Source organism: Micromys minutus, assembly GCF_963924665.1.
Source record: "Micromys minutus genome assembly, chromosome: 2".
In the NCBI taxonomy this organism is placed as follows: domain Eukaryota; kingdom Metazoa; phylum Chordata; class Mammalia; order Rodentia; family Muridae; genus Micromys; species Micromys minutus.
Window position 1 is genome coordinate 57557792 of NC_137971.1, and position 15031 is coordinate 57572822.

At 46.6% G+C, this 15031-nt stretch overlaps 1 protein-coding gene across 11 annotated transcripts in view; it reads left to right on the plus strand.

Moving 5' to 3' along the window:
• Window positions 1-10194: 10194 nt before the first annotated feature.
• MOB2 (MOB kinase activator 2) overlaps window positions 10195-15031 on the plus strand; it is a 53573-nt gene continuing 48736 nt past the window's right edge. For 4 of the 11 annotated variants that reach the window (XM_080911464.1, XM_080911463.1, XM_080911460.1 and 1 more), the window contains exon 1: window positions 10215-10273. Coding sequence is in view for 2 of the 11 variants with exons in the window: in XM_080911457.1 (XP_080767583.1) it covers window positions 10257-10273 (17 nt within the window). In the remaining 9 variants the exon portion in view is untranslated. Of the gene's footprint in view, window positions 10274-15031 lie in introns of all 11 variants that reach the window. The other 7 variants (XM_080911461.1, XM_080911466.1, XM_080911458.1 and 4 more) reach the window with 4 other exon arrangements.

Here is a 15031-nt window from a genome sequence, read left to right on the forward strand (position 1 = left end):
ACTACATCTAATGGGAAGCCTGGAAAAAACTTTAGAATCCACGTGCCTGCCCTCCTTGCCCAGGCTCCCTCCTTCATTTTGTCCACCTACCTAAGTATTGTACACTTAGGCCCAGGGTAGCAGCAGGCACCCAGCATCCAGTAGCCACAGTAGGCTGAGTCCTGGAAGTTAAAGAGAGAACTCTACAGCCAGTCAATGGCTTCAGTCTAGGTTTCCAAAGAGACATACTCTTCCTGGATTCCCCACCCAGCCACCCAGCTCTTTGCTTGATGCTGATGGTCATTTGTGAGGAGAGAAAGATGGGGCTAGTAAGACATAAGTCCCTGCTAAACTGAATCATGGGATTTTGGATAGTTGGACCAAAGGGGAAGAGGAGGGGATGTTTGGGCCTCACCCCTTGGCCCTTGGCTAGTAGCAGCGTCCCTCCCCAACTTCTACATTCTGGTGTGGGTAGGGCTAGGGTCAGGGGCATGCTGCTGTACTAGTGGGAGTGGCAAAATCTTGATAGATTTTGCCACTGAGAACACAGCGAGAACTCTGGGCTAGAAGGCTGGGTAAGGCCAGTTCTCCCCATTCTCTACAGGGTCCTCCTCCTAAGCCCTTCAGGGGACCTTCACCAGCGCCCAGAGACAGAGGACCACTGGTGCGGTGAGCATCTGTTCACTCTGAGATCTGTACCCAGCGCCGCTCGAGATCTTTGCATTGGGTGGTTAAATGGTTGCCTGAGTCTCTCCTGGCACAACCGTCTTGAATAGGATTGTATTGTGCACGGAGACCTGGCTCCAACCTGAGGCGGCAGCTGGGAAGGTTGAGAGCAGCCCGCTAGTGCCACCTGCTGCCCGCGTCTGAGCGGACAAGGGCTGGAGTCTGTCCATGAATGATAGCCATTCTACTCTGCTTCCCGTTGATCTGATTCTCCTCAAGCTGAAAGGACTTGACCCAGACGGAGGTCTCCAGCCCCACCACCTTCCCGCCTTTCCTCTGAGCCCCTCCCCTTAGCCTGTCTGCATCTGTAACTGTGCTGGCATCTTGCACCTGCACCTGCTGTTGGTGTCCCTCAGAGAGGTCAGCCACACCCATGGTTTCAACCGTCAATTGACCTGATTGTTCCTTCAACCAGATTTTTTTCTGTACTTTCAGACCTGGAAATGCCAAGTTCACCTGGATGGTTTTACCACCATCCCTTTATTTGCCCAGCCACCCCTCCCAGACTATCTACAATACCTCCCAGAAGGTATCTGCCTTCTTGGCCTGCCTCCAGCCTGTGCATGCACCGGGCTGGCACACCTACCTCTTGCCCAGGGGCAAACTGCTGCCAGGTTCAAGGCTTCATTTAAACTCTTCTATGTTGGGTGGATAAACCTTCAAGTCTTGGGGTGGGAGTCAGTGGTAGCCATCATATTCAGTAGGGCCTGCCTGGTATTAGTTTCTCTTTAAGGTAATATGTGTTTCCTGTAACAATCCTCAGGAATAGGTGGTTTAAACAACTAGAGTTTCTTTCTGAATTCTGGCTAGAAGATGGAAATCAATTATTGTCAAGTAGATGAAGGAGTGGGCTCCTTCTCAGTGATGAGAAAGAAAACTCAGCCTGGGCCTCATCCTTAGCTGCAATGGGCTCCTAAAACCCTTCAGTAGATCACCAATTTTTTTGGATCAGCATCCCACATATTTCAAAAGTGATTTCATCTAAGTTATATGGATAAGGTTACAGGTTCAATAAGATTGCATTCTGAGATCCAGGGTATTAGACTCAAATATGAATCTAGGAGGACACAACCCAACCAATTATAAGCATCAGAGGGTGGCAGGGTGCACATTCTGGGTCTATGGTCCTGAACTGCCACTAACCCTGATGGAAACTGTAGGCAGGAGGTTGATTAGGGAAAGCCACTAGTGACCATGTGGCCTTGTGGATTTCCATTTTGTCATTTCCAGGGAATGTCTGTAAGCAGGTCTCTCGGGCCCAACCCAAACTTCAGGATGAGACCTAAGGGAAAAGGCTCAGGGACATGTTCCCAGAGATTCCCCAGAGAGATCATTAGTTTGGTTTGATGGTATTCATCCATTGGTTGGGAGGAATAAGAGTGAGCTCCAGGTGGTCAACACAGAGAAGGGCAGTCTTCTGGCTTCCTCCAAGTCCCTTTCCTGCTCTCATCTTAGTGGGTCATCTCCCAGAAGTGGTTTGAATACCAGTTAATCGGGTTTACTGAAACACAAGCTATACCTAGTTTAACACTACTTGAAAACCCATAGTTGAAATACTGAATGCTGCCCTTGCCCATCTACCTTTGTGACAGTCAACCTTTGCTGTCAATTTGATTGCATCTAGAATCAACTAAGAGGTGTGCCCCTGGGCAAGTCTGTGAGGGTATTTCCTGGAAGTATTAACTAAGGTGGGGAGATCCTATCCCAAACTAGATGTAATCTCTAGAAGTAGCCCAAATATAAAGATGGCTGAGAGGGATACAGTGCTGCTTTTGCCTGCCTGCCTTTGCTCCTTGTTAATAAGTGCATCTATTATGTTTCAGTTGCCACTGCCACTATTCTTTGCAGTTATCAAAGCCCAGTTTCTTTGCCCTTCCAATGATGGTTGGAAGCTCTCCAGGAATCCTCCAAGCCTTCAGCACCAGATTCAGGCATTCAGCCCTGTGGACTGAGCATCTACAGGGGTCTTGGCTTGGCCATTATTGGACTACCCAGTCTAGATTATATAAGCTAATCAAATAAATACCCTTTGGAATACATATTTATTATATCAGTTCTGATTAATAGAACCTCAAAGTCTCAGCATTGTATGAAGACAGAGGCAGAGTTGAGCTATGTGTGTGTAGCAGAGGAACATTAGGAGACAGTGGATCTCTCCAACCCAGCATAAACTCAGAAGTGACAGCCTCTGAAGTTGAACTGTAAATAGCCTTTGGGAACAGAGCACCTGATGTGTGTCATGCTTTTCAGGGCCCTACCACCTCTTTTGATGACTGGAGGCCTAAGTTAAACGGACATGATGCTTTTCAGGAAGCAGGGAGATCCTGATTAGCATGCTGTCTCATTTGGACTTTGACTTGCAGGAGCTGTAATGAGCTTGATACTGCTCCCTGCAGATGCCAGACCAGTCCAAGGTGAATAGAATCAGATATAGCCCAGGATGCAAAGCACTGTTTCTGAGACCCTGGGCAGCACAATACACAGTATGGACCCTGAGCGCAACCTTCCACTGTGCCACCTTGGTCAGCTGTCTTGGCTGTACCTACCTGGAGTATAGTGCCAGGCTGCCCCAGGGGCTGCTTGTGATGCATTCACTAAGATCTTGGTGAATGCCTGGAAACGATCCATACTCATAAGCATCCCTCACTCTCACTACCCCAGGAGTAGAGCACCATGCTCAGTGAGCCACAAAAGGGGCTTCTCATGCTCTGTAGAGGGTAACACAGGAGACTCTAAAGACATTTCAGCCTTCCTCTGTCACTGGGCAGAGATCTTGCTATCCAGCCTGTAACCACCCCAACTGTTTTCTTGGGCCTGAAGAGGAGAGCCCCTCTGAGAAGCAGGATGACTTAAGATGAAAGCACATGGTTGGAGATCTTGGAGATTGCAGCTCCATGCCCAAGTAGTCCTAGGTAAGTCTCTGTCCCCTGGGAATTCTCAGTCTTTATCTGAGAACCACCTCCTAGAACGGCTTGAGAATGCAATGGAGACACAGAATGAGCTGCAGGGATGGGTGACATCTTAGGTATACTGAAGACTGTCAGGGCTTGGGGGAGGAGAGGTCAGAAAATTGAAACCCACAGAGGTTTGACTCTCCACAACTCTTCCCCAAAACAAATCCCTGGACTTATAGAAGATGAAGTAAATATTGTCCTTCATGGATGGTAAGGGGAAAGGAGCCCTCTTTCCTGTCTAGCAGGCACTAGAAGCTGTGGGTACCCTCAGATTCACTTAGGACAGTCCTAAGCACAGAACCAGCTCCTGATGTGTGAGGGATGCATTGTACCCAGTCTCCCAAAGGCACTAGAGTTTGTGTCACATGGGTCACCCTGTGCTGACCTTCCATCCATGGGGTGGAATGGGGCGATGCTTGCCCCCTCACACTGGCTGTGCCTTTAGCTGGGGGTAAAGCAGGGCAGCAAGAGAACTCCAGGGAAAGAAAGAGTAGTTGGACCCAAGTCATGAGAGGAGAGGGCCCAGCAAACTCACGTGTCTCCAAAGCAGAGTCTGACTGGGGTAAGGGTGTTATCCTCTGAAAATCTGGCCAATTGGTTGGTGTCAGCCCTCCACTCCATAAGGGAAGAGCTATTTGGGGTATAAGTGAGAGTCCCAAAGGTTCTGACTTGAGAGCTGGCTCACCTGGTAGACACTAACCCTTAGATAACTAGAGAAATCTATTCCCCCACTTCATGACTCAGAGACCCCTAAAAACTGGGCAGAAGGAAGGGGTATGGTAACAAAGGTAGGAATATAGAACCTGTGTCTTAGTCCCCAAGGCTGCTATCACAGTGTGCCACCAACCAAGTGGTTTAGAGGTGCAGGCATGTACTGTCTTAGCTTTGAAGGCTCAAAGTCCTGTGTGTGTCCTCAGGAGTGGTTCCTCCCTAGGGCTGTGAGAAGTACCTGCACTGGGTCCCTCTATGCCTTGCAAGTGGCTGGGTTATCATAGCCTTTTATTCTCAGTAAATGTCTGTCTGTACTTTCCATTTGTGGAAGGACATGATCTAGTGGATCAGGCTCCTATTCCACAGTGACCTCACCTTCAGTGATTATACTTTATACTTCCAATGCCTGTTTCATATATGGTCATGTGCTGAGGTACTAGGGGTCAGGGATTTAGGGATTCAAAATATCTTAAAAAAAATTTTTTTTTTTTGGTGGCATGCATCAATCTTCAACAACCAGCATTCTCTGCCCCCTGTAAGCAGTGGTTTTATTCTCCAGTGTGTCCATTACTTTCTGACATGCATAGCTTCTCTTTGTTAATCAATTAGTAAGTACTTTTGCCAGCCAACTGTTCTTCTAAGGAAGATTTATGTGTACTTTTCCATTTCTATTTTCCAAGCACCTTATAAATGCCTAGTGGATGGTTGACCCTCTGTACTTGTTAATGTATGAATGGGTGGAAAAGGCAGGGCTACATGGAAAGCTCTCTGATCGCTACCTTTTAGATAAAATGGCACACTAAAACTAAAACTTCATCTCTAGAGAAACCCAGAGGTTGTTACCACTCTCTCAATTCCGATAGACATGGAGGAGGGGCTTATAGTATTACAATTTTATTCCTGTGTTCCAATCCTGCATAGGACAAGGGATGTCATTAATAAACTGGATTGTCATAAGTTGGAAGACATAAGTGAGTCCAGTTGCAGCTATTTCTCCAGAAGTGGGGACCATATAGGCACAACAATAGTTATTAACCCAGCAATCCATTAATGTATCAATGAGCTTTAATTCACTATAATAAAATATTGGACTCAAGCTAACTTTGTAGAGTAAGGAGGCATGTTTAGTTTAGTTTTGTGCAAACAACATGGTGCAGGCTCTGGTATGGGCCCCCTCTTAGCTAAAGCACCACCTCACAATATACAGCAATGGTGGGAACATGTGTAGGAACAAGTGATCAAAGTCCAAACCCAGTGGCAGAGAGTGCTAGGAAGAGCCACCTCTGCTTCTTTTATTATAACAATTACCTTTTGAACAACCACAAGAATTACTTTAATATTTTTTAGAGCAGGGCCAAAGGACTACCCCCTCCACAAAATGGCCCTTAAAAGTTCTGACACTTTTCCTACCATCCTAGGAACTACTTTTCTAACATTTCTATACCACATCGATAAACAGAGAATGCCAGAAATAGCATGCTGTCTCTTGGTAGGATAAACTTATCTCTGCCATCTTGCCTCAAAAAGGAAACCTGTTCAAATGCTGTTCACCTCAAGTTAAGTCCACACAGACATGTTCCGACATGTTTAGGGTGTCACAGCATTCCACTACACAGACAATGTTCCATGGGTAGATCCAGAGGTGAGGTACTAGTGAAAGGCTAGATGCCAAAATAACATATATCCTTGCAAAAGGGCACTGCCCTGTTTTAGTCACTGTTCTATTGCTGTGAAGAAACACCAGGACCAAGGAGATGCTTTAAAAAAAAAAAGAAAGCATTTAATTGATAACTTGTTACAGCAGTAGAAGTTTAGCTCATTATCATCCTGGCAGGGAGTATGGAAGCGTGCAGGCAGATGCTGGAGCAGTAGCTGAGAGCTACATCCTGATTTCTAGGCAGAGAGAAAGCCCAGGGACTGGCATGGGCTTTTGAAACATCAAAGTCCACCACCAATGACATACCTACTTCAATAAGGTCACACCTGTTCCAACAAGGCTACATTTCTTAATCCTGCTAATCTGTTCAAAAAGTTCTACTCTGATGACTAAATATTCAAATATAAGAGCCTATTAGGGCCATTCTTATTCAAAGCACCACATATTCCAAGGAAGATTAATAACTCAGACACTGGTAGCATTTGACGGCTTCTGTGGTCTGGGAATGCCAAGACATCAGCTCCAACCAGGTGTGGTGGCTCATGACCATAAAGCCTAAGGCAGGAAGGAGGGTTGCTGATATGTTTTGGCCAACTCGGGCTATGAAATGAATTTCAGGTCAGCCTAGCTACAGAGTGAGACCCTGTCTTAAACACACAATGTTTTCTGGATGTGACAGAGTCATTGTAACTATGAACATTTACCACTAGATCAAGCCAGTGAAAAATTCCAGTATGGACAGGAGAGGGGATCATGAGGAGCAACTGGCAATTGATTACTGCTGGAGGAGGAAAAATCATTTTTCTTTAGAATATGGCTGTTGGTAGGTTGCCCATGTTCCAGTGGATGGGTACACACTTGCATGTAACCAGGACTCAGTGTGTTATTATTTTTTAAAGAAGAAGACAGGAAAGCAAGAGGGAAGAGTATTGGAAGCCTCTAAGAGATGGGAATGAGGGTTTTTAGTTAAATATAAATATAACATTTAGGTGTAAGGAATTATCAAATAAAACACAATTTTAAGGAAAAATCACACATGCATGCACATTCACACACACAAAAACAAGCAAGCAAACAAACAAAAACATCACCCCCAGAGAGAAATATAAGCCATCTTTAAAGTAGTACAGTCTTAATCTCATCTACTTGGGAGGCTGAAGCAAGAAGACAAAAATCTCAAGACCAGCATGGCTTACAGAGTGTGTTTAAAGCCAGCCTTGCCTACTTGTTAAAGCTCTGTCTGAAAATAAAGGTGGTTGGGGATATAGCCCTAGGGTACAGTACTTGCCTAGCATGAACGAGACTTTGGGTTCAGTTTCTGGTACTGCAAACAAGAGTGCTGCAGGTTAAACATTCTACCACTTGGACATAAGGCTCTCAATCAGATGGCTTGTAAGGTCCTGAGGTATCACACAACAAATGATTGGAAACTGCCCCCTTTGAACTAGGCATTTGGGTGTGGCCTTTGGTGCAGTATCATCCATGGAATGAAGACCAAGCTTGAAACTGGGTTTGCTGTACCAGCCAGTGGACCACAAACCCACTATTCTCAGTCACACCTCACTCTCCCCTATTTTCCACCTATACAATGACTTCATGAAAGATTACTTATGCCATATTTTGAAATTTGTAAGATCTTTATGTGACCTATGTTGTGGTAACAGGTGAAATGCTTAAGAGTTTAATGGAGCTGAAAACTCTGACTGATGTTATATCTTAATTTAATCCATCACTTCTGTTTGTGGTGGTGCTGGTACAAATGATCAGTTTAGATACCCAGATTCCACTGTGTTCCAGTTACCTACAATGCAGTAACACACTGTACAGATTTGTGACTCAGGGATAACAGCCTACACTATGTGCAAAAGGCCATGCCATCTAGGACTGTGCATGTTGACCTTAAGACATTTGTGTAACAAAATGGCCTCATAATGAGGTTCTCAAAATAATATTTTCCATCACGGGGCAACACATGACCAAATTATTATTCTCATCACAATCAAAAGGAAATGGGTCATGAATGGTAGTGCATGCCTTTAATCCCAGCACTTAAAGAGGCAGAGGCAGACAGATCCCCGTGAGTTCAATACCAGCCTGGTCTACAAAGCAAGTTCCAGGACAGCCAGGGCTACACAGAGAAATTCTGTCTCAAAAAATAAACAAATAAATAAAAAAGAGAAAGAAGAAGAAGAAGAAGGAGGAGGAGGAGGAGGAGGAGGAGGAGGAGGAGAAGAAGAAGAGGAAGAAGAAGAAGAAGAAGAAGAAGAAGAAGAAGAAGAAGAAGAAGAAGAAGAAGAAGAAGAAGAAGAAGAAGAAGAAGAAGAAGAAGAAGAAGAAGAAAAGGAAATTGAGGCCCAGAGGTTAATAGTGCTTGCTGCTTTTCTAGAAGACTGGAGTTCAATTACCAGTATCCACATTGGGTAGCTCACAACTCATTGTAACTCTAGCTCCAGGAATTTGATGATCTCTTCTGGCTTCTGCAGGCACCAAAAACACATGGTGCATACACACACCTACTCTGATATCTACATACACACTCACACACACATTTTTTTATACATATAAGAAAAGAGATGGAGGCACAGGCTATTAAACAGCTTGTTCAACTGTCGCACATTAGAAACTGGAAGTGGCTAGCACATCATATGACACCCAATCTAGGGCAATAGCTGATGGCAGATGGTGGCAGTTAAAAGTAGACTTGCTCACTAATGACTGACGCTTCTCAGAAGCAGTGGACAAGGCTACACTGCAAGGCAACCAGCTGATGGTTGGCTAAAGCAAAGTGGTTATGGGGTAGGGGAGTCATCCAGTATGACTATGGGCATCCATGGGAATAGAAATGGAGGAAAGCACAGCCCTGCCTCCAGATATCTCTTCATCTGGTGACTTTTCCCTTTTCAGGTCTCTCATTCTTCAGTTTCATCTCAGGTAATTTTTTGGTAATAGAATTGCCATCCCACCCACTCTGGGTGCCTGACAGTTCATGCTATAAAGGAATGGACTGGACATTTCCCAGCATCCTGGAATGGTTCTTTTGGGAAGAATGAATCCCATTTCAAGTATATGACAGCTGTATTATAGTGGGCAGCTGGCCTAAAGGTGCTATTTGACTGGTGCCTGCTATTCATGACACCCCATTGAAGACACTAGTGAGTTAGGTTGCTGTAATCCCTCTGCTCAAATATATACTCCTGGAAGCATCTATCCAGGAAGAGACTGGAGAGTCAGCTTTTCAAAAGCATTCAATGAGTTCTTAGTACTGGTCAGGCTCTGGAAAGAGCAGACAATATGATAGATACCCTGGATCATGAAGAGACTGACTCGCTGAAGAGAAGTATCCTGGGTAATAGAGGGTCACCTAGGAGCTAGATGGTAGTTTATAGAGAAAGGGAAAGGTGGGGACTCAAGAGGACAACCATGCCCACAGCAGTGGGCAGCTGGGATGCAAATGAACAGCCAGCAAAGCGAGGGGATACAGAAGAGGCAGTGTGGTAATAGTCGTGGCAGAGGCACTAGATGTGGGCAAAAGATGACAACAGGTTGAAGGTGGACACCATGAGGGATGTAAACAGCAAGGAGTGAGGCACTGCAGGGGAAAAGAGATCATCCTGCAAGGCAGGGGCACTCCGATGTCCCAGCCTGAGGGTTCTGGTATTCCTAGATATGGAATCTAGAATTGGGGCCACTCTTGGATTCTAGGCACTTCTAAGTTGGGGCACTCCCAGGTCAGGGATACTCAGGTCGATGGAACTTCAGACTCCCACGGGTCTGTGCATTCCACAGATTCAGGCACTCTGGGGGTAAAGGTTTACTCCTGGGATCAAGGTTCTCTGAAGTCCCTCGAGGTGTGCAACACCGGGGTAGGACACTCCAGGATCCAGGGCACTGCGTAATTACAGGCATTCTGCGAGTCCAAGGCACTCCGGAATTCCGGGCGTGTGGGTTTCTGGGACGCTCTGAAGTTATTCGCACTCTGGTGATCCAGAAACTCCGGAGAGTCTTCAGGTACAGGATGTTCCTGGGTCTCGGATCCCCGAGGTTCGCAGTGCGGTTAGGTCCTAGCACTCCACAACAGACACCCCGGACATCGCCGCAGGGGCCGCTGGGACTACGCGTCCCAGCAAGCCGCGCGCGCGTCACTTCCGGCAGCGGGCGGGAGCCATCGAGTGTTTACTTCCGGCCGCCGGCGGGGCTGAGGCCGAGCGAGGCGCGGGCTCCGCGCAGCCATGGACTGGCTCATGGGGTGAGTGGCGGCGGCCGGCGTAGCGCGGCGCTGTGCGGGCGGCGGTGAACGTAGGGAGCGTAGGGCGGCGGGCGGCGGGTTCCAGGAGGGGCCGGGGCTCGGGAAGACGGCCAGCTGCTGCGGGGTGCCAGAAGGCCGGGCAGGCGGGCGAGCGGGCGGACGGCCGGCGGGAGCGAGGCCCGGTCCCCGAGGCGCTGTCCCGAGAGGCCGCAGTCCCTCGCCGCGGATTGACGGGTCGCGAGTCGGGCACCCGGCACTGTCGGTCGTTGGTCTTCGCAGGGCCTGCGAAAGTTCTTCCGCCCAAGTGACTTTCTTTTAATTTACTTTTGAGGAGAGTGAGAGGCGGGCGCTTCTAGCCGCGCGCATTCTCCCGGTGTCTTGGTTCTCGACCCAGTGGCGGTGCCCGCGGCCCTGCTGTGGGGTCAGTATAATCCTGCTGGGTCATAGAGTTGCTGGCCTTCGGATTCGGCAGTCTGAGAGCTGTACGGGACTCTGGAGATAGAAGCCGGGGAAGGTGGAGGAAAGTGTAGTGGTGGTACTGTCAGGACGTCTGAGGCGATGGTGACAGATTTTGACCTCCCAGTACTACAACCTAGGGAGAGGGCGGACTAAGGGAGCACCCCCAGGGATAATCAGGAGACTCAGGGAGGCTGGGAACCGCATAGTGCCACTTAAGTGTGGGTGACACAGGGGACCAGGAGGAGGCCCATCTGGTTTCTTCAAGAGGCAGCACTGTCATTGGTTCCCCTCTACTTCCTAGCTGTGTGGTCCTCTCTAGACTTGTTTAAAGGATTGCCTGTCAGATGGAAGCTGTGAAATACGCAGAACAGGTTTACTGAAGGGTTAACTGAGGTAAGGGCCAGCACATGTTTTGCATACGGTAAGCTTGGCAGATGATATGGCCTGGTCATTTACAAGGTCTCTGAAGCCCAGAGGTTTTACATGTAGGACACATAGCTGTATCCAACCTATTCCAAATCATTCTTCCTTTGTGCATTTGTGGAGAGGGCCAGCACTGACTATACTTGCCTACCTGCAAATATGGTTTCACTGCAAGAAAACTGGATCTGTCAGCTTGGTGACCGAAGAAGCTGTCCACTGTTGTATGTGTAATTTTTACAGGCTCAGGTCCATCAGTGGCAGGTGCTTTTTGCCTGAAGACTGACTAGAAGTCTTTAAACTGACTGAGGACTGTGTTGTGGACTGAATCATCATTGCAAATATGCAAACATTAACCTTCATCTGCCTTTGGAGGCACTGGTTCTTGTGACCCTTGTCAAGGCCCTGGTTACAAGGAGCTCTGTGGGAAAGGACAGGGGACCCTTATCTTTTACCCTAGGATGGGGGTCATTCCAGGCCCTAGAGTATAGCTGGGAGATTTCTCTGCTTCTGGGACCTTTGGAAAGGAAGAAATATCAGATTCACTGTAAAAATAGAGATATAGTTACAAAGGGCAGTAGAGATTTTTAAGAGTGATCTGGCTGCAAGGTAATTGTGTGTCACAGATTGAATATTGGATATTGGTAGTCATAAATTTTTTAACAGTTCCTTGCCTAAAATTCTCTCTCTCTCTTCCCAGTGATACCTCCTTGGTATCTTTGGAAGATAAAGGCAAGCTGCCCCAGTATTCCTCATTTCTCTTTCATAGACTAGTATTGCTATAAAAGGAAGAATGGAGGTTGCAGAGTGAGCCTTCAGAGACACCTCGCTTTATCCCACCAGATATGCTCCACTTTGTTTTCTCATCCCTGGTGAGGGCTGGCAAGGTGGTCAGTACGGAGTGAAGCCTTTTTTTTTTTTTTTTTTTTTTTTTGCCTCAGAATATCCACTGTTTGCTCAGGGCAGAAACTTTATCAGCAAGTAACCATTTAAGTAATTTTTCATCTGGAAGAATTGGACAAATGTATCGTCTTTTATTGTGTCTTAGTATTTTTCTTAATTTAGAGTATTCAATATCAAGGAGGTGCTTGGAATGTAGTGCTCATGTTTCAAGGTTTGTTTGTTTGTTTGTTTGCTTATTTTAAAGTAAAGGTTTTGTTAAATTACTTCATGTTGGGTGAACCCAGTATGGGTGGGAGAGTAGTGTTCTCTTACAGTAATTGTTAGAGCCAGAAGAGAGGTCTACAAAACTGTAAGTGGAAAACTTCATCTTTCTCTTAGCTTGCTGAGGATCAAGCTGGGACTTTGAGCATCTCAAAGCCTTATCTTTTGTGTTCCAGCTGCTCAGGAGGAAGGGAGGCCCTGCAGGGAAGCATGCTTGGGATAACCAGAGCAGAATTTGGCACGTTGGGACTTGGCGGTAAACCTGCTGGGACTTTTCTGGAGAATGTTATAGGTGTGGCTTTTAGCCACTTCTTGTCCCGTAGGTTTCCTCTGCTTGGAGAAACTTCAAGCTTGTTGTTAAGCAGTGTATATTGTCAGACTACCTTCATTCTTTATTAGAAATGGTTACAACTTTTGTGTAGTGGTCTTTGTTCTGTTCTGGATAACCAAGAGGAGGGTAACACCCAAGGGGAAGCTGCTCAGAATTTGGAAGAGGGAACCTCAATATGCTGTGGGATACTTTAGGCAACACTAGAATCTTTTCTGGGGCAAGCATTTAACCAGGAGGTCTGAGTGTAGTTTGAATTTTATCTAGCAGAAAGCACAGTCCAGAAGCCCCTTGGAGTCAAAAGAATACATTTTCTCCTCTTCCCACTAATGATAGTGAATTGTCCCTTCTGCCTGGCCACCTTTACTGAACCTCTGCCCTCTCCAGTAGTCTCTCTCCAGTCTGCTACTGTGGATCCTTTTCTGGTGTACCTGACTCTTGTGGAGCCTTTAGATCTCTCCAGTGCATGTAGAGTGAGATGAAACCTAGTGTTGGCCATTTGATATAGTGTATTTTCGAAGGCTTACTCTTGCTCAGCTAACAGACTAAAGCTAAATGACCTCAAGCTTTTCCAGCCTGTCTGGAGCAGCTTTTAGCAACTCTGAGCAGTTGTGTGCAGGTGTTTGCAAGGTTGGCATGGGGGTATTAAAGGTTTTATCTTTCTGGGAAAGTATTTCTGGTGACTGACGCCTGACTAGGCTTGTAATTGCTTGTGGGTTTTGTTTGAACAGGTTCATGTGGTATCATTTACATACTACTAAGTTTGTTTGATTTAATTAAGTTTATGATTAGGTAATTTTTAATAAAATTATAGACTTTTGTTTCTTTGACCATGATTTAATTTAGTTTAAAGTGTGTGTGTGGGGGGGGTAGGGGTAGAACCTAGGGCTTTAAGCATGTTAAGTAAGCCCCTTACCATGGAGGCACCTTCTCAGACCAATGGAACATTACCATTACTCTTTGAAGATCCCTCTAGTTGCTGCAGGTGCCTACTTCCACAAGAGGCAGCATCAGTCTGCTCCATTAGATTATTATGTTTAAATGGAGTCATGAGATCCGGTGTGTGATGGCTTCAGTGGTGGATGTCAGCAATGATATCCATTGTTGCTCCACTGGTCATTGTGAGGAGACCTGCATATTGTTTCTCCCTTTACCTGTGGGTAAATGTGGTTGTGGAAATTTGCAGGCATGATTGATGATGCTGTAACCCAGTCTTTTAAACTGAACTGTACTATTTCCTCAGCCAAGGATTCTGAGCCTATGCTGAGGGGTAAGGCTTCTGAGGGCTCCAAGGTCAGTGCTTTGAGGGCTAAGGCAGGCAGAGGAGGAAGAAGATAAAGGTACCATCTCTTATAGCCAGGCTCTCCAGTGGATGGCCCCTCTGTAAAATATGATTCTAGGAATAACCTTATGAATAGCCTCTTCCTTGAGAGGCTGCCCAGGTGGTTATCTGGGTTGGGTTTGCAAAGGTGTCTGTTTGGGTCTTTTGTGTACCCATTCCCTTTAAAGAAAGTAGTGGTCATGTACGCAGTGTACTTCAGGACATTCTGAACAACACTTCATTTCTCTTGTTTGTTTAGAGTGTCCCTTAGGAGTTTATGCAAGTATTGCCAAGCTGGCTAGCAGTGAACAGGGTGAGGCTAGTGGTGTATTACACAAGAGCCCTGTTGACTGGGGACAGTTGGGTGGTACTCCTGTGCTTCCCTATAAAGGTGTGCCTGAGCGTAGTATGAGGCTAGTGGTTAATATCTTAGTCAGTGCTCATTCCAGCTGTTGTCTGGAGCTATCATACTCTGTATCAGCTCAGCAAGGCATCTTCCCAGGCTGCCTCCAGAACTAGCTATCATTGTTTCCTGTGGGATGACAGTTCAGAGTGTGCTTACTTGCAAGACTTCCTCTCATCTGGTATAGCAGGGTATTGAAGGCCAGCTTGTGGGGGGGGTGGTGGTTGGGGGAACTCCCATAGAAGTGGTCTTAGTAGCCCAACATTTCCTGTATCTTCCTTGCAGTGGCTATGGAAACAGAAACACTCAAACCCCACTTCCTGTGTTTGTGTAGATATGCTGTATAACCCTGAAGGAAGCTCAGCCTGAAGGGTTGGTAGAATGGGTAGACCCATATCCTGGTGGGCTCTGTTTGCTCTCTGTTGCTCAGCTGGGTAACTAAAAAGTATTGGGGTGAGGTGGTTAGTCATTTCCTGCTGGGGATTTTAGTGCATCCTGCCTGTTGTGGGTTAGTCTGGCAGAAGAAGGTGTGAGCTGCTCCTGCCTGCCTTGCCAGAAGTTCTTCCCGTTCTATGCCTACCTCCTGTTTGTTTTTCTTTCTGGACAGGATTTCTCAGCTGGGGCACACCCACTGGTGTTCGCTGTAGCTCCATGTGATGGTGC